Here is a 23,249-nt window from a genome sequence, read left to right as displayed (position 1 = left end):
CCCGAACGGGACAAGCGGTAGAAAATGAATGGACTATCCATATCCACATAAGTTTTTTTTGTTTTTTTACATTGAGGAGTTGACCTGTTAGCGGTCAGCAATTGTATCCTCCTACGGTGTGTATTCCTCGTCCTGCAGGGATGATACTTGTAAGAAACCTACTTTATTTGTTGCCATGGAGACGAGGATTAGTGATTTAGAAGTAGCTAAAATACTGCCGTAGGGATGTCACGGTATGAAAATTTGTTATCATGGTTATTCGGACCAAATTTATCATGATTATCATTATTATTGCGGTATTTTTAAATGTGCTCAAAATTTTCAAAAAGTACCTCTACTGAAATCTTTTAACCAAGTTTTATTGAAAAAAACACAAACACATTCAAAATGATTTCCTTTGAAGAAGCATTACTGTAGATAAGAACACTATACTTGTACCTCAAGTAAAAATTTAATGTGCATTTGAAAACAACACAAGCATTAAACAATCTAATATGGCAGAAACAAAATAACATAATTAAGTACAAATAAATGTGGAAATTGTGCAAGATGGCATTTTAGGGACATACGAGATAAACAAATAAAAACAAATGTAAGAATTTTGCAAGATGGCACCTAATTGCCATAAGACATAACTGCACTTTTTGTCCATTTAGATAAAAATTGTATGTTCATCATATATGAGATGTAGTCTTACACATAGTGCTGCACAATTATGGCTAAACTAATGAAGATTATTTTTAATCTATAATAAAATCACGATTATTAATCAGGATTATTCATTATATTAGGTATAACATTGTTGGGTTGGGGTGCGAATGTAATGTCTAAACGTTATCCATATATTTAAATGCAAATATTTGTCTATGTTCATTAATAGTATCATGTCACCCTTTTCACGTTACATGATACCTTTATTTCTATGTTCATATTTTAATATGTATTTTAGAGAGAAGTATTTGTTTAAGTTATGCACATTTATGTACATGTAAATGCTGTATTGGGACAGATCTGTTAAGAGTTTGAGCAGAAATATGTTGTATATGAATTAACTATACACAATAAAACATTAACAAAGTACTATGTCACATGAATGGTTTTCAAAGTGACTTTGTGAATTGAACAAATCCACATGTAAAAACACGGTGTATACTTTTTGTTATCTATATAAAACACAAAGCAGTTTGGCTAATGAAGATGAAGTCTAATAAACAAGTGGTATACTTTCAGCGTTGGACAAATGCGTCTGTCTCCAATATTGTCCACACCTGTCAACATCTAATAGTTAAGTTAAAGCTATCTGTTTTGGCTCTGTGATGAGATGGCGACTTGTCCAGGGTGTACCCCGCCTTCCGCCCGATTATAGCTGAGATGGGCTCCAGCGCCCCCCGCAACCCCGAAGGGAATAAGCGGTAGAAAATGGATGGATGGATGGATGGAAGTTAAAGTTAAAGTACCAATGATTGTCACACACACACACTAAGTGTGGTGAAATTTGTCCTCTGCATTTGACCCATCCCCTTGTTCACCCCCTGGGAGGTGAGGGGAGCAGTGGGCAGCAGCAGTGCCGTGCCCGGGAATCATTTTTGGTGATTTAAACCCCAATTCCAACCCTTGATGCTGAGTGCCAAGCAGGGAGGTAATGGGTCCCATTTTTATAGTCTTTGGTATGACTTGGCCGGGGTTTGAACTCACAACCTACCGATCTCAGGGCGGACACTCTAACCAATAGGCCACTGAGTAAGCATAGGTTATATTTGTTCGTATACCAATAATTACTGTGGCTAATCAAACGGGTACAGCTAACCCCAGGTTGTGGGAGAGCTGCGTTGTAGGAGTGTAAGAGTAGGGTAACATGCCTACTAACAGCTAATTTAATGGAAATGAAGCGAAAGGAAATTAAACAAAGCACTCGGCCAAATGACGTTAGTGTGCATGTGCCGGCGCCGCTTGACTCGTTTTCCAGGAAGTAAGCAGTGTTGCCTAAAATGCAATAATAAATGACGTTTTTTCGGTAATTAAAAATTTAAACGGTATTACTAACCGTCAGGAATTTTACCGCGGTTTATCATTATACCATTTATCGTTACATCCCTACACCGCCGACTGCCGATGGACGTTAACCGCTAGCTAGCCATATTTTAAAGCACCTCTTGCTGAGCAAAAAAAAAAAGAGGGAGCCGGTATTTTTTAAAGGCAGTACAGTACCGTTTATGATTCATTAGTGCCGCAGAACTTAATTAGCACCGGTATACCGTACAACCCTAGTATGTACAGTATATATGTATATTTATACTGTATATATATTACATATGTATATATATGGCATGTTCTTGCCGTCATTTTTTTAAGGCATTACTGTAAGTGACAAGGGTGGTCGCTGCACTTATATAAGTATATATATATATATATATATATATATATATATATATATATAAATAAAAGAAATACTTGAATTTCAGTGTTCATTTATTTACACATATACACACACATAACACTCATCTACTCATTGTTGAGTTAAAGGTTGAATTGTCCATCCTTGTTCTATTCTCTGTCACTGTTTTTCTAACCATGCTGAACACCCTTTCGCAGGTACCTAGAAAGGTTTCGAGTACCACCAAAAAAACTGAATCTCTGAAGACTGTATAAAAATCTGTGTTAAAGGTGTACAAATACTGTTTGTATAATAAGCATGTTATTGTTTACAAATGAGGGTTAAGAGTTCAGTACTAAAAAAAAAAAAAAAAGAATGTGGCTTAAGTACAGTTTTTTAATTGAGCTGCTGCATTTTTTGGTTGGGTTGTTTATTTATTTTGAGTAACTTCTACATTTCTAAAAGGGGAGGAATGTAATAGTGATCTATTTTTGTCTGTTGCCATCTCCTGGTGAATGTTAGCGTACTGGGGTTACTTTTTGGTTGGCCAACGATTTACGTGGTGTTGCGCACTTGACGTCAAGTGTGTGAGTCTGTTCTGAAGTCTACAGTAAAGAGACGTACTTCATCACCTCGCCTGGTTATTGCCTCCAACTCAATATATTACAACATGTTTACGGCAGACGAACTGCTTTACGGTAGAATAAAACATGACTGCTGTTGTTGTGTGTTGTTACCGCGCTGGGAGGACGTTAATGAAACTGCCTAACAATAAACCCACATAAGAAACCAAGAATTCGCCCTCGATCATTCTACAGTTATAACGTGTTTGGGCAGGCACGCTGTTTATATCGTGGGAAAGCGGACGTGAATACTGGCTGTTGTCACGTCACTCAGGTCCGCATGGAGCTGGAGGGGGCGTGGCTTCCAGCTCCGCCTGAATTTCGGGAGATTTTCGGGAGAAAATTTGTCCCGGGAGGTTTTCGGGAGAGGCGCTGAATTTCGGGAGTCTCCCGAAAAATCCGGGAGGGTTGGCAAGTATGCTTTATCGTATCATTGATCCTTTATGAAACCAACCTGAGATATTTCTGTCTGTTACGTTTATTTCGAAATTGGTAACCGTGCGTTTTCTCTCTCAAAAGTGAGTCAAATGTGCCGGGGACACATTATCAGCCCCGCGTTGCAACAAAGGCATAACGTTAACGTTACTCACAAAAAAGCTGAACTCATGAATGCTTGTTGCCAATATGGACTTAAAAAGTTACGTACTGTGAGTTCCCTTCATCCATGGCTCCAACATGTTTCCTTTTCAGGTGCTCCTGAAGCAATGTTGTACTTCCGTACCATTTTGCAGGAAACGGTCTTCTTTGAAGTCTTTAAAGTGAAGTGTTCCCACACTTTTGACGACTTAAGTCGTACACTTTTCTCCATTGAAGCAATAACCTCAAGATGTTTCTCCGCTAAACTATCCATACTGTTTCCCTGCGCCATTTTTTGAATGTTTCCGCAAAGGAGACGACGTCGTCACGTGAGCTGCACATGACACATCATTGGCTAGCTTACCTCCACCTCATGAGACGTAGCCTCAGGGCCGCCCTGGCGCTGTTTTGTACTGTTTTTGTACTTATTTTGATTATTGTTTCTCAGCTGTTTGTAAATGTTGCATGTTTATAAAACAAAAAAATAACAAAAAAAATAAATTAATTTAAAAAAAAAGCCTCCGCGCATGCGCATAGCATAGTTCCAACGAATCGATGACTAAATTAATCGCCAACTATTTTGATAATCGATTTTAATCGATTTAATCGATTAGTTGTTGCAGCCCTAATATATATATGTATGTATGTGTGTGTGTGTGTGTGTGTGTGTGTATGTGTGTGTATATATATATATAAACATGTATATGAATATTTGTATATACATATGTATATAAATATGTGTATACAGTATATGTATATACATATTAATGTGTATATATATATATATATATATATATATATATATACACATATATATACACACACCAATATATACTGTATATACACACACACACACACATATATATATATATACGTGTGTGTGTGTGTGTGTGTGTGTGTGTATATACAGTATATATGTGTATATGTGTGTGTATATATATACACATATTCATATGTATATACATCTTCTGTACACACATATTTATATACATATGTATATATATATATATATATATATATATACACACACACATATATACTGTATATATATATATACACACACACATATATATATATATATATATATATATATATATATATATATATATATATATAGTATATATGCATACATACATAGACAAGGGTTGTACGGTATACTGGTACTAATAAAGTACCGCGATACTAATTGATTGAAATCGGTACTATACTGCCTTTGAAAATTACCGGTACCGTTCTTTCATCTGTAGTGGTGACTACACAGTCGAGGCGCATGATGGTGAGTGTGTCAAAACTCACACACAAAGTGCATACAAGCAATAACATCTTGGAGAGGAAAAATGTCAAAAAACGACCATTCTACTGGTTAATAAAGAGGGTGCGTGATGTGCAATATGGAGGTATTTGGGCTTCAAAACTAACGATAAAGCTGACAAGGAAGTGCCGCACTTCAAGTATTACTTTAAAACACGACTCGCCAAATGTGGCGATTTGTATTACCACCTTTTCTTCAAACTTTGGTAAACATTTAAATAACAAGCATTCAGATCTGCACAATAACTTTAAATAGTGATCTGCTTTATTATTAGTTTTGCAGGACACAACCAGACCCTTTCATTCTTCTACTGCATAGTGCAGCGCTACCTCTCTCTCGCTCTTTACTCGCCCACTCACTCACTGACGTCACTCAGCCAACACGTTGCCATTCTCTTAAACACACTACTTTCATAAATTAACCAGCTCCTCTGTTGTGCACAAGTAGATATGTAGATCCACGCACACAGCTGCTTGGATTGATGCCAAATATTAGCGCAGTTAAGACCCATCTAATGCCAACTATCCATCCATCCATTTTCTACCGCTTGTCACTTTTGGGGTCGCGGGGGGTGCTGGAGGAACATGAATGTCTCTCCTCTACTTTTCTAGAGAACCATCTCAACACTGATTTTTTACAATAAAGCAAAATGCAACAAATATGTAACAAACAAAACAAAACACGAACGCAAAGGACAAAAAACCACCAGCAGATCTATATGATAATAATCCATATAATACCACTTTTCTGCAGAACAGGAAACGCTGTTGTAGATACACTCATGCATATAACCACGTTTCTTCAAACATATATTAACCTTGCTACCCAAGGGGAAACTGGGTAAAGCACGGCACACTGACAAAGCACAAGTTCATACGGTTCGCTTTGTCTTTCTTTCCCTCCATTTATCTGCTTTCTTTTGTAATTCAAGTTATGATTACAAATATGTACTGTTGTGTTTGAAACAATTGTATTGTTTATAATAGAGGTAAACATTGTTATTATTAATTATCAATATTGCTATTTCTATTGGTTTTTTTATTGCTCCATTTGTAGTGCAATAATGTTCATTGTCATTTCTGTTATTAATATTTGCTTCACTAACTGCTTCTTTGCTTTTTGTATCATATTTGTACATATCATTATTGCTGACGCTGTTCTGTTGTTGTTGTGGTTATTGTTGTTGTCTCTGTCTTATGACCCTCTTGTCTCCGCAATTTCCCCCTCTGTCTTCCTTTTATTCTCTTTCTATCCCCTCCTCCTCCAGTCTGGCTGCGCCAAACGTGAATATATAAATCCATTTAATAAAATCAAATACAAATAAGGCAACAAGAGAAGTATCCCCGCACTTCTCTTTTATAAAGTAAATCTGTACAGCAAATATGGGCATCTACATCAACAATATGATTTGCCTGAGTAGCTGGACAGGACAAAAAAACAACAATATGGGCCGCTGTTGTTCTTCAGCCGCCGTGAGTGTAAAAGTGCTTGATTTGATATGCAGCAAAGCCTACTTTGTAAATGTTAATATCACCAGTGGTCACCCTCATTTAATTGTGGTAGCCAACATTGTGAAGGTGATAAAAGGGGAAATATGATCATTGTTATCTACCCTTATTCGTGGTCTAGATAATATATATTAGTGTTAATTAATTATGCTTTGGTGTAAATTTTGCTTAACTGTTACATTTATAACATCTGTGTAGTTAAAATAAATTGTATGCAGCATTCAATACCATCATTTTTATCTGATTTACAACAATACTATCAAATAGCAAGGCAAGTTTATTAATGGAGCACAATTCGTACACAATGCTATTCAAAGTGCTTTAAAAAAAAAATTAAAAGGCAAAAATAAAAATATAAAATCATAAATCAAATTAAAATCAGAAAACACAATCATCGTAAAAAAAAATCACAATTAATTAATAAAATAAATCAAATATTGTAGATAAAATAATTTCATTTGTCATATGCACAATTAAATAAAAGTGGTTTCAGGCTAGATTTGAACATTGCTAACATTAAGGCCTGTCGCACATGTTCAGGAAGACTGTTCCAAATTTTAGGAACATTAACTGAAACACAGTTTCACCATGTTTAGTCCTGACTCTAGGCACCAGCAGGAGAACACTCCCAGAGGTTCTCAGAGCTCGAGATGGTTCATATGGCTCTAAAATGTCAGAAGTACTTTGGCACAAGACCATGATTCAATAAGATAAGTTTTATAAAATGTGTTATTGTGTTTAATTTAGTTACTTGCTATAAAATATTTTCACTTCTATTGTTGAAGTAGCAGATCGTAACTTAAAATCCTATCTGATCTGAGTCCAAAAATGTTGATCAAGACATCCATAATAACATGTACAGTCGTGGTCAAAAGTTCACATACACTTGTGAAGGACATAATGGCATGGCTGTCTTGAGTTTCCAATACTTTCTACAACTCTTATTTTTTTTGTGACAGAGTGATTGGAGCACATACTTGTTGGTCACAAAAAACATTCATGAAGTTTGGTTCTTTTATGAATTTATTATGGGTCTACTGAAAATGTGACCAAATCTGCTGGGTCAAAAGTATACATACAGCAATGTTAATATTTGGTTACATGTCCCTTGGCAAGTTTCATTGCAATAAGGCGCTTTTGGTATCCATTCACAAGCTTCTGGCAAGCTTCTGGTTGAAAACAAAAATTGAGCTGTTTGGCCACAATACCGAGCAATATGTTTGGAGGAGAAAAGGTGAGGCCTTTAATCCCAGGAACACCACCCTACCGTCAAGCATGGTGGTGGTAGTATTATGCTCTGGGCCTGGTTTGCTGCCAATGGGACTGGTGCTTTACAGAAAGTAAATGGGACAATGAAAAAGAGGAGGTTGGGTCTTGGGCGCAGTTGGGTGTTCCATCTAACAGGACAAGGCCCCAAACACACATCAAAAGTGGTAAACAAATGGCTAAATCAGGCTAGAATTAAGGTTTTAGAATGGCCTTCCCAAAGTCCTTACTTAAACGTGTGGACAATGCTGAAGAAACAAGTCCATGTCAGAAAACCAACAAATTTAGCTGAACTGCACCAATTTTGTCAAGAGGAGTGGTCAAAAATTCAACCAGAAGCTTGCCAGAAGCTTGTGGATGGCTACCAAAAGTGCCTTATTGCAGTGAAACTTGCCAAGGGACATGTAACTAAATATTGACATTGCTGTATGTATACTTTTGACCCAGCAGATTTGTTCACATTTTCAGTAGACCCATAATACATTCATAAAAGAACCAAACTTCATGAATTTTTTTTTTTAGTTTTTGTGACCAACAAGTACCGTATTTTCCGCACTATTAGCCGCACCTAAAAACCACAAATTTACTCAAAAGCTGACAGTGCGGCTTATAACCCGGTGCGCTTTATATATGGATTAATATTTAGATTCATTTTCATAAAGTTTAGGTCTCGCAACTACGGTAAACAGCCGCCATCTTTTTTCCCCGTAGAAGAGGAAGTGCTTCTTCTTCTACGCCAAGGTAAGCACCCGCCCCCATAGAAGAAGAAGCGCGCGGGTATTACGTTTCATTTCCTTTGTGTGTTTACATCTGTAAAGACCACAAAATGGCTCCTACTAAGCGACACACTGTGGTTCTAGCTTGCCATGCTAATGGCCAGAAACTTCCACCCATGGTGATATTCAAAAGGAAGACCTTGCCAAAAGAGAACTTTCCAGCCGGCGTCATCATAAAAGCTAACTCGAAGGGATGGATGGATGAAGAAAAGATGAGCGAGTGGTTAAGGGAAGTTTACGCGAAGAGGCCGGGTGGCTTTTTTCACGCAGCTCCGTCCATGTTGATATACGACTCCATGCGCGCCCACATCACAGATGGTGTCAAAAAACAAGTGAAGCACACAAATACAACACTCGCCGTCATTCCGGGTGGATTAACCAAAGAACTCCAACCGCTCGATATTGGTGTCAACAAGGCATTTAAAGTATGACTGCGAATGGCGTGGGAACAATGGATGACCGAAGGCGAACACACATTCACTAAGACAGGGAGACAGCGCCGGACGACATACGCCAACATCTGCCAGTGGATCGTAAATGCCTGTGCGGATATTTCGGTCTCAACTGTGGTCCGAGCTTTCCGGAAGGCAGGATTCACGGAACTGCTGGAAAAACAACAGCGACACTGACTCTGATGACCTCGACGAGACGGAGCCGGCCATTTTGGATCCCGTAATTCGCCCAACTTTTTAATTCGGACACCGTAGGAGAAGAATTCGAGGGATTTATGAATGAAGAATAACTTCAGAAAGTGAGTGTTATGTTTATTTTGTGTGTTGTGACATTAACGTTCGAGCAACATTAAGTTATTGCTATTGCTCTGCACTATTTTGAATTTTACTATGTTTGTGATTGCACATTTGCACATTACCGTACATTTTGGGAGTGAACAGAGTTGTTAGAACGCTGGTTTTTAATATATTATTAAAGTTTAACTGACCTATCTGACTGTGTTTTTGACATTCCCTGTAGCGCAGTTAGATGCGGCTTATAACACGGGGCGGCTTATTGGTGGACAAAGTTTTGAAATATGCCGTTCATTGAAGGCGCGGCTTATAACATGGGGCGGCTTATGGTGCGGAAAATACGGTATGTGTTCCAATCGCTCTATCACAAAAAAATAAGAATTGTAGAAATTATTGGAAACTCAAGACAGCCATGACATTATGTTCTTTACAAGTGTATGTAAAATTTTTGACCACGACTGTATATGTCAGGAAGGAGGAAAACATTTGATTAAATTTGCATTCCGAAGATAAAGGGTTGAAGAGACTAGCCGTGTTGGAGAGAAAATGAGCAGGGGATGGGTTGGGCATCTGCAGTGACTCAGCATTGGCACTGAGTTTCCTTCTAAGAAGCGTCTTGTGGGGCCATGTACTTACCTGTCTCTTCAAATCTACTTTTATTTCTCTTCACACCACCTGAGACTCAGAGGCATGACGGCTAATCGTCTTTTTCTCTTCTACTAAGTTCCAACTGTCAAACTATAGAAGCTTAATATAATAGTAAGAATACATTGATAGTGGTTTTCTAGACACTCAAAGCACTTTACAGTGACAACTGAAAAGCCGTCATTCATTAAGTCCTCATCCACACATATGGTGGTAAGCTAGATTTATTTTATGAATGAATCTATGTATATCAAAGTACTTGAACATGCTTATTCACAACCTGTCCAATAGAACAGTGCTACCATGTTTTTTTTAAATAATTCATATTTCATTGTACAAAAAAACAAGTCAATACAATACCTCCAAGTCTTGCCAGATGGAAGCTGCGCACACTCTCCTTGACAGGAACGACTCAGATAGAGAACAGCGACGCACTGCACTCATCACAAATTAACTCGCCAGATACAACATCAAAATTGCTCCCCTCCGCTGGACCAGGATAGCAGGCAAGGGAGAACTCTGCCAAAGAGGCACAGGCTACACCTTCTTTTAGAACGCACGTGGACCTGAAGAGAGATGTGAAGCTGGAGTTGGGTTTGCAGTGAGAACGGTGGTTGGCAAGCTGGCTGGACCCCCAAACGAACGATCAACTTATGATGATGAGACTCTCTCACAAGGGAAGAAGTTGGTTGGTTGAAGTTAATTTCAAACGTGTGCAATTTCAATGTGCTACATAACATATTTTTTTCCACTCTTGCTAGCGCCTATGCCTCCACAATGAGCAACCCAGATGAGATCAAAGACAGGTTTTATGCTATCATCACCACTGTTCCCAACACAGACAAGCTCATCACTCTAGGTGACTTCAACATGAGAGTAGGCTGTGACAGCATCGCCTGGGATGGTCTAATTGGGAAGCATGGAGTCAGTAACTGCAACAGCTCCTACAGAGTCCTACAGACCTGCTCGGAGCATGACCTGCTGATCACAAACACGGTCTTCCGTCTACCCACCTATAACAGTACGTCGTTGATGCATCCCCGCAATGGCATCTCATTAAGAATGTCATCTTCAGGAAGAGAGACAGGCTGGATGTACGTGTCACAAAGGCCATGTGCGGAGCTGAGGGCTGGACAGACCACTGTCATATCATCGCTACGCTCTGACTACGCATCCTGCTCAAAAGATGGCCACAAGGCCTGAATGTCAACAAAATGAAGGTAGACACTGTCAAGCAGTCCTTTGCTGCCCCTTGGAAAAACACCTAGAGCCCATCGTGCTGGATAACCAACATGTGGAAGCAGCATGGGGAAAGCTCTGTAAAGTGGTGTACAACACAGCCATGGAATGCCTCGGGCCTACCTCCAGACGACGCAAAGACTGGTTTGACGAGAACTGTGCTGACATTACACAGTTGCTGTAAGACAAGTGCTGTGCCGACAAAGCCCACATTGATGATCCGACGACAACAGTCAAGAAAGTAGCACAGATGAACTGCACAGCACCATCCACCTAAAGCTGCATCAGATGCAGGCCTCGTGGCTTAACAATAAAGTTGATGATATCCAAGGACATGCTAACAGGAATGACATGAAGGAATTATATGATGGCCTAAAATAAATCTATAGTCCCACCACATCTCCTCAGTGCAAACGGATCTACTCTCATCACTGACAAGATCTTTGACAGATGGGCTAAACATTTTTGACAATGTACTAAACCGCCCCTCCACCATTGTCGCGGCCATTAAACTGTCTCCCACGAGTTCCTGTCAACGAGACGTTGGATGTCATGCCAACCTTTGAGGAGATCCAAAAAGCAATCTGCCAGTGGCAAAACACCTGGCTCAGACTCGATCTCAGCAGAGATCTACAAAGACGGCGGCAGGGCGCTGACTGAAAAACTCCATCGATTTTTCGTATTCATATGGCAGCAAGAGACACTTCCGCATGACTTCAATTATGCCTCCGTTATACAAGCGCAAAGTAAATGGCCAGGCCTGTGGCAACCACTATGTAATCTTCCTGCTGTCGGTCGCAGGCAAAGCCCCTAGCCTGAGTGCTATTAAACCTGCTCATATCTTACCTTGAGCAAGGTGAGATACCAGAGAGTCAGTGTGGCCTCCGGAAAGATCACAGGACTATCGACATGGTGTTGGCTGCTAGGCACCTTCCAGAGAAGTGTCAGGGACACCACACTGACCTGTACTCCACTTATGTCGATATGACAAAGGCCTTCAACACTGTTAGTAGTAGGGTTGTCCTGATACCAATCATTTGGTACTGGTACCAAAATGTTTATCGATAAATTTAGATACTTTTCAAAATAAAGGGAACTACAAAAATGTTTAATATTGGCTTTGTTTAACAAAAAATCTTACAATACATTAAACATGTGTTTCCTATTGCACTCAAATAACAATTTTAGAAGGTTAAAATATACATTAAAAGGCATTAAACACATTGGACTTTTCTTATTGCACTCAAAGAACAATTTACAATGTTCCATATTATTAAGTCTGCCATAATCAAGGATTAGATTTGAATAGAACAAAACGTTTATTGGCATTATATTAAATTCTTCATGATTTATGGTTGCCAATCCTGGTCTGTGCTTTAACAAAAATACAGTTATTAGTAAATACTAAAAACAAAACTATGGATAAAAAAAGTACACAGATAAGCCATGTAGCAGGTAAAACACACATTGTAAAAGATAAAACAGAAATTGTAGGTATTTGTTACAAAATGTAGTAGTTTCACTTGCATTAGTTGACGCTAATTGGGCGATTTTAACTCTGCTAATATTTGGCATCAAGCCAAGCAGCTGTGTGCGCGTCTACGTATCTACATGTGCACAACCGGGGAGCTGGTTAACTATATTACGAGAGTAGCGTATGTGTGTTTGCGACATACTTGTCATACTTGCCAACCCTCCCGAATTTTCCGGGAGACTCCCGAATTTCAGTGCCTCTCCCGAAAATCTCCCGGGACAACCATTCTCCCGAATTTCTTCCGATTTCCAGCCGGACCTGTGTGAGGACAGCCTGTCGTCACGTCCGCTTTTCGTGCCGGCCCAGTCACGTTATAACATCTACGGCTTTTGGAGCTCAGTGCGCAACTGCACACACAACAAGAAGGAGACTATTATATATGTCTCCGTTATCCATAGGTTTATCTATAACCCATAAAGTAGGCAGGCACGGAGCTATTGCTCAGCGTGTGTTTATTCCAGCCGACACGTTAATACACTGACACACAACATCCGGATTCCCATCATACTTTGTTTCAAAACTACGGCAAGTAGTAATGTCCAAACAAAGATAGTGACAGAGAATAGAACGAGGATGGACAATTCAACCCTAAACTCACTCCTTTCCTGCAAATTAAATTTCACCTATGCTCTTTCAAAGGCTGTGCTACTGGCTACAAAGCATTGCCCTTTCAAATTCAACAATGAGTAGAAAGGAGTGTTATGTGTGTGTATACAGTATGTGTAAATAAATGAACACTGAAATTCAAGTATTTCTTTTATATATATATATATATATATATGTATATATATATATATATATATATATATATATATATATATGTATGTATATATATATATGTGTGTATATATGTATGTATATATATATATGTGTGTGTATATATATATATATATATATATATATATGTGTGTGTATATATATATATATATATATATGTGTGTATATATATATATATGTGTGTATATATATATATATATATATATATTAGAGATGCGCGGATAGGCAATTATTTCATCCGCAACCGCATCAGAAAGTCGTCAACCATCCGCAATCCACCCGATCTAACATTTGATCAGAACCGCATCCGCCCGCACCCGCCCGTTGTTATATATCTAATATAGACGATGCAAGGCATTAGTGAGGTTATAAAGCTTTTGCCTGTTAAAGAAAAGAGACTGATCCAATGCAGCATTCGCGTGCCACGCTGTCATGACCCAGACGCACACCAGTGCGCAATCATATGGGAGCCGCGCTGAGCGCACCTCCAAGCGCGTCTCGCTGCCGGCGACGGCCGGGTATATGGGCCCGACGCTCCAGCGCCATCCATTTTCAGGGCTAGTTGATTCGGCAGGTGGGTTGTTACACACTCCTTAGCGGGTTCCAACTTCCATGGCCACCGTCCTAGCTGCTGTCTATATCAACCAGGGTGAGCCCCACCCCTTTCGTGAGCGCACTGCGCGCGGAGTGACCCCTGTTACGCGCCCCCGGCAACAGGGGTGGCGGGCAGGTAAGCTGCGCGGGCGGAGCGCGCGGAGTGACCCCTGTTACGAGCCCCCGGCCACGGGGGTGGCGGGTAGGTAAGCTGCTTACCTGCTGCGCGTGACGCCGGCCGCGGCGAAGGCGGACGAAGCGGGGTGTCGGTGCGGTGGGCGCGGTGGTGACCCTGGTCGTGCGTCGGGCCCTTCTCGCGGATCGCCTCAGCTACGGCTCCCGGTGGGGCCCTCTCGGGGGAAGGGGCCTCGGTCCCGGACCCCGGCGAGGCGTCGGGGGCCTTCTCCGCTCCGTAAAAGTGTCCATCTCTTTTTTTTTTTCTTCTGTTGTGGCATATGCTGCAGGTGCCTGCTCGTTTTTCGTATGTGGGTAACAACATTTAACTATGTATATATATTTCCGAATTGGTTTAACTGCCACCCGCCTGAATCTATTTAAAATCTAATTTTTTTAAATTTCAATCGCCTGACCCGACCCGCTGATAAAATCTAATTTTTTAAAATTTCATCCGCCCGATTCGCGGATAATCCGCGGACTCCGCGGTTGTGCCCGCAAACCGCGCATCTCTAATATATATATATATATATATATATATATATATATAAGAAATACTTGAATTTGCACTGAAATTCAAGTATTTATTTTATATATATATATATATATATATATATATATATATATATATAAAAGAAATACAGAATATATATATATATATATATATATATATATATATATATATAAGAAATACTTGAATTTCAGTGAATTCTAGCTATAAATATACTCCTCCCCCCTTAACCCCGCCTCCCGGCCAACATATGTCCATTCTAGATAGTTAATATAAAGTAGGTTAGTGTTTCTATACCAACCATTGTTCTCTGTTTGACTAATTTCACTTGATCAAACGATTTCTATCATTCAACACTACAAAATAATGAACAAATTGTATGATTTCTGCTGACATTGTATCAGATCAAAGTATCGGTATCGAGTATTGTATTGAAAGTATAAAGGTTGTATCGGGACACCCTTGTTATTTGTTATGTCTATATCATAAGAAGAATTTATGTTTTTAGATTTTAGGTTTCATACCAAAATAAAAAGATACCTGTAGAGAGTCACACAAAATAAAAGCAAGATAAAGATGTTTTCAGGCCAAACACAAATATTAGCAAAAGCAACAAATCATATCTTGGACTTCTCAGGTTTTTTCCTCAGTTCCTCAGTTTAACACATAAGCACACAACTTAAGTTTTAAGTTAACTTAAGTTTTAAGTGTGTGTGTTTTACATTTAGTTATACTTACTTACAGTAACAAATGCACATTAAATGTATTTTTCATTTGTGTTTTTTGTCGCCATATAGTCTGGTTTGGTGTCCCGTGACAACCCAGAGCAACTTATCATTGCCCTCGAACCTGAGGCGGCGTCAATCTATTGCCGCAAGCTACGTCTCCACCAGATGGTGGACTTGAGCAACCAGACCAATCACAATGGCTGTAGCCCTACGGACAATGTGGGAACTGCCATGACTCAAGGTACTACACAACACTTGTACTAGGCAAGTACTTTTAACTACTATTACATATGTGTACTGTAACTGACCATGTGGACTATTTTCTTCCCAATGTTGATCCTCAACCAGCTTCTCCAGGCCACGGTAAACAAACCTTAATTGTACGCTCCATCCATTTTCTACCGCTCATTTTCAGCTCATATTCATTTATTTCACACTGACAATTTATTTTGTACTTATATTCAATTATTTTTTTCACTCATATTATTTTGTTTTACAATCATATTCATTAATTAACATTCATTTTAATTTATTTTAGACTCAAGTTTATTTAGTTTACACTCACTATCATTTATTTTTTACCTACTACAGCCATTTACAGTATTTTACAATCGAATTCATTTATTGTACTCTCATATTCATTTATTTTTACACTCACATTCATTTATTTTACACTCATATTCATTTACTTTACATTCACATTCATTAAGTTTATACTCATTTATATTTATTTCACACTCACATTCATTTATTGTACTCTCACATTCATTTAATTTACACTCACATTCATTTATTTTACACTCATATTCATTTATTTTACACTCATACTTATTTATTTTACACTAGCAATTTATTTTACACTCATGCATGCCAAACCAATCGTTCTTTATTCTCTTTTTTTGTCCTTTTCTGGCCCTTTCCCGTAGTGCTTTTCAAAGTAGCTGTACCTATTATATACTTCATTGAGGTAAAGTACTGCGTTTAGTTTCAAAAGAGAAAATTAAATATATAGTTAGACTGCATTAGAAACAAATTACTTTGGAACCCATTACAGTCCATTTTATGTGTATGTTGACATTTTGTCGCTGTGGACAAACTCTTCAAGTCCTTTTCTTATTGTTACGAGAAAAGTGTCCGTTTAAGTTGGCACAACAGTCGACACTAGTTGTAATTGTATGTACATGTAGTTTTTGATGATTTTGTGTCTTTGACTTAATGAATACATTTCCTTCTAATGGCGAAATGTCAACAAACTAGAAAATGCTTTATTATCACTCATTCTTTTTGTGACTTTGTCAATAGAGGTTAATAAATAGTTTTTGGTTATGTCTGCATAAGCGGTTGTCGACGCGAGTCAGCCAATCCAAAGGCTGTTAACTTAAATGGGTTTTACTGTACTGTTAATTTTCTGTTTGTCTTCACATCCTAAAATCAGTATGCTTTTAGCAGTTAGTGCTCATTCAATCACTGATGTTTGTTTTATCTCCTTACAGATATAGATTATGCTTCTTCACTCGTACATTTGCGTGTGTAATAAAAACACATCATGTAATTATTCAGTAGCTCCAGGATTTTGCAATGTTGCGATTGCACTAATTCAAACAATTACCGCAATTATGAGCGGCCTCTCAATTTTGTCCAATCCTCGCAATTTTCCTGCATGTTTTGGCCAATCCAGTTTGTCCCAGCAGCACTTAAATGCAACTTCCTTGTTTACATAACAGAGATGTTGACGTGTGATTATAATGTCTCATCGTCTCTCAAATAACAATAAAAATTAGGGCTATAGATAGCTCTCAACAGTTTTCAAATGCTTCTAATGTGCAGAGGTAAATGTGTTGGAACATAAATTAATGTTTAAGATGGACAAACACTTTTCAGATGTGTCGCAAACAACATAGCAGACAGCGGACTATAATAAAGACTCTGTGCTGTTTGGTGCCAGCAGATAGAACACACTGTTTAAGAGATGTAGGTAAATACACTATAATAATACACTGTGATTAAAGAATATATTTAAAATTACAGTCAATGTATACAGTTGCGATCAAAAGTTTACATACACTTGTAAAGAACATAATGTAATGGCTGTCTTGAGTTTCCAATAATTTCTACAACTCTTATTTTTTTGTGTTAGTGATTGGAGCACATACTTGTTGGTCACAAAAACATTCATGAAGTTTGGTTCTTTTATGAATTTATTATGGGTCTACTGAAAATGTGACCAAATCTGCTGGGTCAAAAGTATACATACAGCAATGTTAATATTTGGTTACATGTCCCTTGGCAAGTTTCACTGCAATAAGGCGCTTTTGGTAGCCATCCACAAGCTTCTGGCAAGCTTCTGGTTCAGTTTGTGACCACTCCTCTTGACAAAATTGGTGCAATTCAGCTAAATTTGTTGGTTTTCTGACATGGACTTGTTTCTTCAGCATTGTCCACACGTTTAGTCAGGACTTTGGGAAGGCCATTCTAAAACCTTAATTCTAGCCTGATTTAGCCATTCGTTTACCACTTTTGACGTGTGTTTGGGGTCATTGTCCTTTTGGAACACCCAACCGCGCCCAAGACCCAACCTCCGGTCTGATGATTTTATGTTATCCTGAAGAATTTTGAGGTAATCCTGCTTTTTCATTGTCCCATTTACTCTCTGTAAAGCAGCAGTTCAATTGGCAGCAAAACAGGAACAGAGCATAATACCACCACCACCATGCTTGACGGTAGGATTGGTGCTTTACAGAGAGTAAATGGGACAATGAAAAAGGAGGATTACCTCCAAATTCTTCAGGACAACCTAAAATCATCAGCCTGAAGGTCAATGACCCCAAACACACGTCAAAAGTGGTAAAGGAATGGCTAAATCGGGCTAGAATTAAGGTTTTAGAATGGCCTTCCCAAAGTCCTGACGTGTGGACAATGCTGAAGAAACAAGTCCATGTCAAAAAACCAACAAATTTAGCTGAACTGCACCAATTTTGTCAAGAGGAATGGTCAAAAATTCATCCAGAAGCTTGTGGATGGCAACGAAAAGCGCCTTATTGCAGTGAAACTTGCCAAGGGACATGTAACCAAATATTAACATTGCTGTATGTATACTTTTGACCCAGCAGATTTAGTTACGTTTTCAGTAGACCCATAATAAATTCATAAAAGAACCAAACTTCATGAATGTTTTTTTTGACCGACAAGTATGTGTTCCAATCACTCTATCACAAAAAAATAAGAGTTGTAGAAATTATTGGAAACTCAAGACAGCCATGACATTATGTTCTTTACAAGTGTATGTTAACCATTGACCGCGACTGTATGTACTTGGGCGGAACAATTAATTGCATGCAATAGAATGTGTTTTACTAACCACAAAAGTTTAACTGGTCACGTGACATGCATTGTTTTGTCTGGTTAAAAACTCAAGTTTGTCAGTCAAATTGTGAAAAGTCCAAATAAAAACTGTGTATTAAAGCTGCAATTGAAGACAACTATTAAAATCAGCTAGCTCTCAATGCCGTTAATGATTGCATACATAAGTGCATCGAGTGCAGCCAGCTAGCATATAGCATCTTTCGCAAACTCGCTCGGTACCGTCACCAGCAGGTGTGTTCATGTAAGCAAGAACCTTATGAAAGTGATTCTTCTGCACTTAGTTGAGTGTTTCTAACTCAACTTGTGCAGCAAGCTTAACATTTTCAATGGCTCCAGAAATGGTGAAAGCAGGTTTCTTGTCCAAGACCATTTACTTAAAATGTTTTCAAACTACAAAACCGAACAAAGAAATACATTAGTATTTGTGTTCATGTGCAGTTGTCCCTTGTTTATTACAGCTAATTTGTTCCAGGCCTAATCGTGGTAAAATTATATTTTTAATATATAGAATATTTTTATTGTTAGAGCATAAAAGAAACTGTTATCCACCTTTTAAATATGTTTTTTTTAACATAATTAGATCTCTCTAAACATGAAAGAACCTTGACATAAGTTTCACCCAATATAGTACCCTTGAATGTGTTCTACTTTAGATTACAGTACTCACTGGTAGCCCGGAGGATTATCCAAGCATTATTGCTGTGGCTGTCGTCCGGTCACTACAACACAATTGTGGGAAAATACTTCATCACATCCGAGGCAATTCCTCTAAGTTAGTACTGGGCTTCGTTGTTCTGAAACTACAGAAGTAAGTTATTCCGCAAAACAACAAAAGAGTCTCAGCGACAGTTAATTAGCCATATTGTTAGCATTCTGTGTTAAAATTGTGTGTCCCACGTTGTCATTCCACATTGCTCACAAGGCTCACCAATTTCATGTGGAGCTGATGATGTTGAAGATGATCCGCATCAACAGAGTAATCTCCACACAGCTGCTGATAGCTTTTAGCAGTCTTATTAGCATTAAGCGGCACGCCGAGTCACATGGAGTCCTGCCTACTCAGTGGCCTAGTGGTTAGAGTGTCCGCCCTGAGATCGGTAGGTCGTCAGTTCAAACCCCGGTCGAGTCATACCAAAGACTGTAAAAATGAGACCCTACCTCCCTGCTTGGCATTCAGCATCAGGGGTTGGAATTGGGGGTTAAATCACCAAAAATGATTCCCGGGCGCAGCCACCGCTGCTGCCCACTGCTCCCCTCACCTCCCAGGGGATGATCAAGGGTGATGGGTCAAATGGAGAATAATTTTGCCACACCTACTGTGTGTGTGTGACAATCATTGGTACTTTAACTTTAACTTTGCAGTACACCTCGTGTCTCGTCTTTTGACATTACTCATGTCAAAGTCTCACCAATGTGGCGATATTCTATTGATGAGGCAGGGGCTGAAGATGAAGTGCATCAAAAAGTTTTTCTGCTAAAAGTTTGTCAACTTGATTGTCTTGGAGAAAATTAGCCGCCGTGTTGTTAGCACTGTCCACCCTCGGCCTGGAAATGGAAGTATCGCTTGGTTAACGTTTTTATTGATCACCACAACATATCAATAAAAATAAGACAAATACATACATACATAATACATATAAGACTTAATTTAAGCCAAAAATATGTAGATAGGAAGCTTCAATAATTGAAGCGTGATGTGGCCAGGAACGACTCTACAAAAGGTAACTGACATGTAAACTAATACATCAATCAATCAATCAATCAATCAATCAATGTTTATTTATATAGCCCTAAATCACGAGTGTCTCAAAGGGCTATACAAGCCACAACAACATCCTCGGTTCAGATCCCACATTAGGGCAAGGAAAAACTCAACCCAATGGGACAATGAGAAACCTTGGAGAGAACCGCAGATGTAGGGACCCCCCCCCCCCCTAGCATAATATTGTGACAGTCCAGTCCATAGTGGATCTAACATAATAGTGAGAGTCCAGTCCATAGTGGGGCCAGCAGGAGACCATCCCAAGCGGAGACAGGTCAGCAGCGCAGAGACGTGCCCAACCGATGCACAGGCGAGCAGTCCACCCCGGGTCCCGACTTTGGACAGCCAGCGCTTCATCCGTTGCCACCGAACCCCCCCCACCCCATGAGGCAAAGAGGGGCAGAGCAGAAAAGAAACAGCAGATCAACTGGTCTAAAAGGCAAGGGAGAACTCTGCCAAAGAGGCACAGGCTACACCTTCTTTTAGAACGCACGTGGACCTGAAGAGAGATGTGAAGCTGGAGTTGGGTTTGCAGTGAGAACGGTGGTTGGCAAGCTGGCTGGACCCCCAAACGAACGATCAACTTATGATGATGAGACTCTCTCACAAGGGAAGAAGTTGGTTGGTTGAAGTTAATTTCAAACGTGTGCAATTTCAATGTGCTACAGAACATATTTTTTTCCACTCTTGCTAGCGCCTATGCCTCCACAATGAGCAACCCAGATGAGATCAAAGACAGGTTTTATGCTATCATCACCACTGTTCCCAACACAGACAAGCTCATCACTCTAGGTGACTTCAACATGAGAGTAGGCTGTGACAGCATCGCCTGGGATGGTCTAATTGGGAAGCATGGAGTCAGTAACTGCAACAGCTCCTACAGAGTCCTACAGACCTGCTCGGAGCATGACCTGCTGATCACAAACACGGTCTTCCGTCTACCCACCTATAACAGTACGTCGTTGATGCATCCCCGCAATGGCATCTCATTAAGAATGTCATCTTCAGGAAGAGAGACAGGCTGGATGTACGTGTCACAAAAGCCATGTGCGGAGCTGAGGACTGGACAGACCACTGTCATATCATCGCTACGCTCTGACTACGCATCCTGCTCAAAAGATGGCCACAAGGCCTGAATGTCAACAAAATGAAGGTAGACACCGTCAAGCAGTCCTTTGCTGCCCCTTGGAAAAACACCTAGAGCCCATCGTGCTGGATAACCAACATGTGGAAGCAGCATTGGGAAAGCTCTGTAAAGTGGTGTACAACACAGCCATGGAATGCCTCGGGCCTACCTCCAGACGACGCAAAGACTGGTTTGACGAGAACTGTGCTGACATTACACAGTTGCTGTAAGACAAGTGCTGTGCCGACAAAGCCCACATTGATGATACGACGACAACAGTCAAGAAAGTAGCACAGAGGAACTGCACAGCACCATCCAGCTAAAGCTGCATCAGATGCAGGCCTCGTGGCTTAACAATAAAGTTGATGATATCCAAGGAACAGGAATGACATGAAGGAATTATATGATGGCCTAAAATAAATCTATAGTCCCACCACATCTCCTCAGTGCAAACGGATCTACTCTCATTACTGACAAGATCTTTGACAGATGGGCTAAACATTTTTGACAATGTACTAAACCGCCCCTCCACCATTGTCGCGGCCATTAAACTGTCTCCCACGAGTTCCTGTCAACGAGACGTTGGATGTCATGCCAACCTTTGAGGAGATCCAAAAAGCAATCTGCCAGTGGCAAAACACCTGGCTCAGACTCGATCTCAGCAGAGATCTACAAAGACGGCGGCAGGGCGCTGACTGAAAAACTCCATCGATTTTTCGTATTCATATGGCAGCAAGAGACACTTCCGCATGACTTCAATTATGCCTCCGTTATACAAGCGCAAAGTAAATGGCCAGGCCTGTGGCAACCACTATGTAATCTTCCTGCTGTCGGTCGCAGGCAAAGCCCCTAGCCTGAGTGCTATTAAACCTGCTCATATCTTACCTTGAGCAAGGTGAGATACCAGAGAGTCAGTGTGGCCTCCGGAAAGATCACAGGACTATCGACATGGTGTTGGCTGCTAGGCACCTTCCAGAGAAGTGTCAGGGACAGCACACTGACCTGTACTCCACTTATGTCGATATGACAAAGGCCTTCAACACTGTTAGTAGTAGGGTTGTCCTGATACCAATCATTTGGTACCGGTACCAAAATGTTTATCGATAAATTTAGATACTTTTCAAAATAAAGGGAACTACAAAAATGTTTAATATTGGCTTTGTTTAACAAAAAATCTTACAATACATTAAACATGTGTTTCCTATTGCACTCAAAGAACAATTTTAGAAGGTTAAAATATACATTAAAAGGCATTAAACACATTGGACTTTTCTTATTGCACTCAAAGAACAATTTACAATGTTCCATATTATTAAGTCTGCCATAATCAAGGATTAGATTTGAATAGAACAAAACGTTTTATTGGCATTATATTAAATTCTTCATGATTTATGGTTGCCAATCCTGGTCTGTGCTTTAACAAAAATACAGTTATTAGTAAATACTAAAAACAAAACTATGGATAAAAAAGTACACAGATAAGCCATGTAGCAGGTAAAACACACATTGTAAAAGATAAAACAGAAATTGTAGGTATTTGTTACAAAATGTAGTAGTTTCACTTGCATTAGTTGACGCTAATTGGGCGATTTTAACTCTGCTAATATTTGGCATC

The 23,249-nt window shown here is 39.5% G+C and overlaps 1 protein-coding gene across 4 annotated transcripts in view; it reads left to right on the top strand.

The window, feature by feature from the left end:
- Window positions 1–23,249, top strand: part of hspa12a (heat shock protein 12A) — a 172,835-nt gene that overhangs the window by 123,562 nt on the left and 26,024 nt on the right. For 3 of the 4 annotated variants that reach the window (XM_061963908.1, XM_061963901.1, XM_061963884.1), the window contains exons 7-8: window positions 15,453–15,624; window positions 15,732–15,746. In XM_061963908.1, the coding sequence (XP_061819892.1) occupies window positions 15,453–15,624; window positions 15,732–15,746 (187 nt within the window). The remainder of the gene's footprint in view (window positions 1–15,452; window positions 15,625–15,731; window positions 15,747–23,249) is intronic. The other variant, XM_061963892.1, reaches the window with a different exon arrangement.

Source organism: Nerophis lumbriciformis, linkage group LG02, assembly GCF_033978685.3.
Source record: "Nerophis lumbriciformis linkage group LG02, RoL_Nlum_v2.1, whole genome shotgun sequence".
In the NCBI taxonomy this organism is placed as follows: Eukaryota; Metazoa; Chordata; class Actinopteri; order Syngnathiformes; family Syngnathidae; genus Nerophis; species Nerophis lumbriciformis.
The sequence above is the reverse complement of the archived record's forward strand: the minus strand, read 5'-3'. Positions and strand labels throughout refer to the sequence as shown.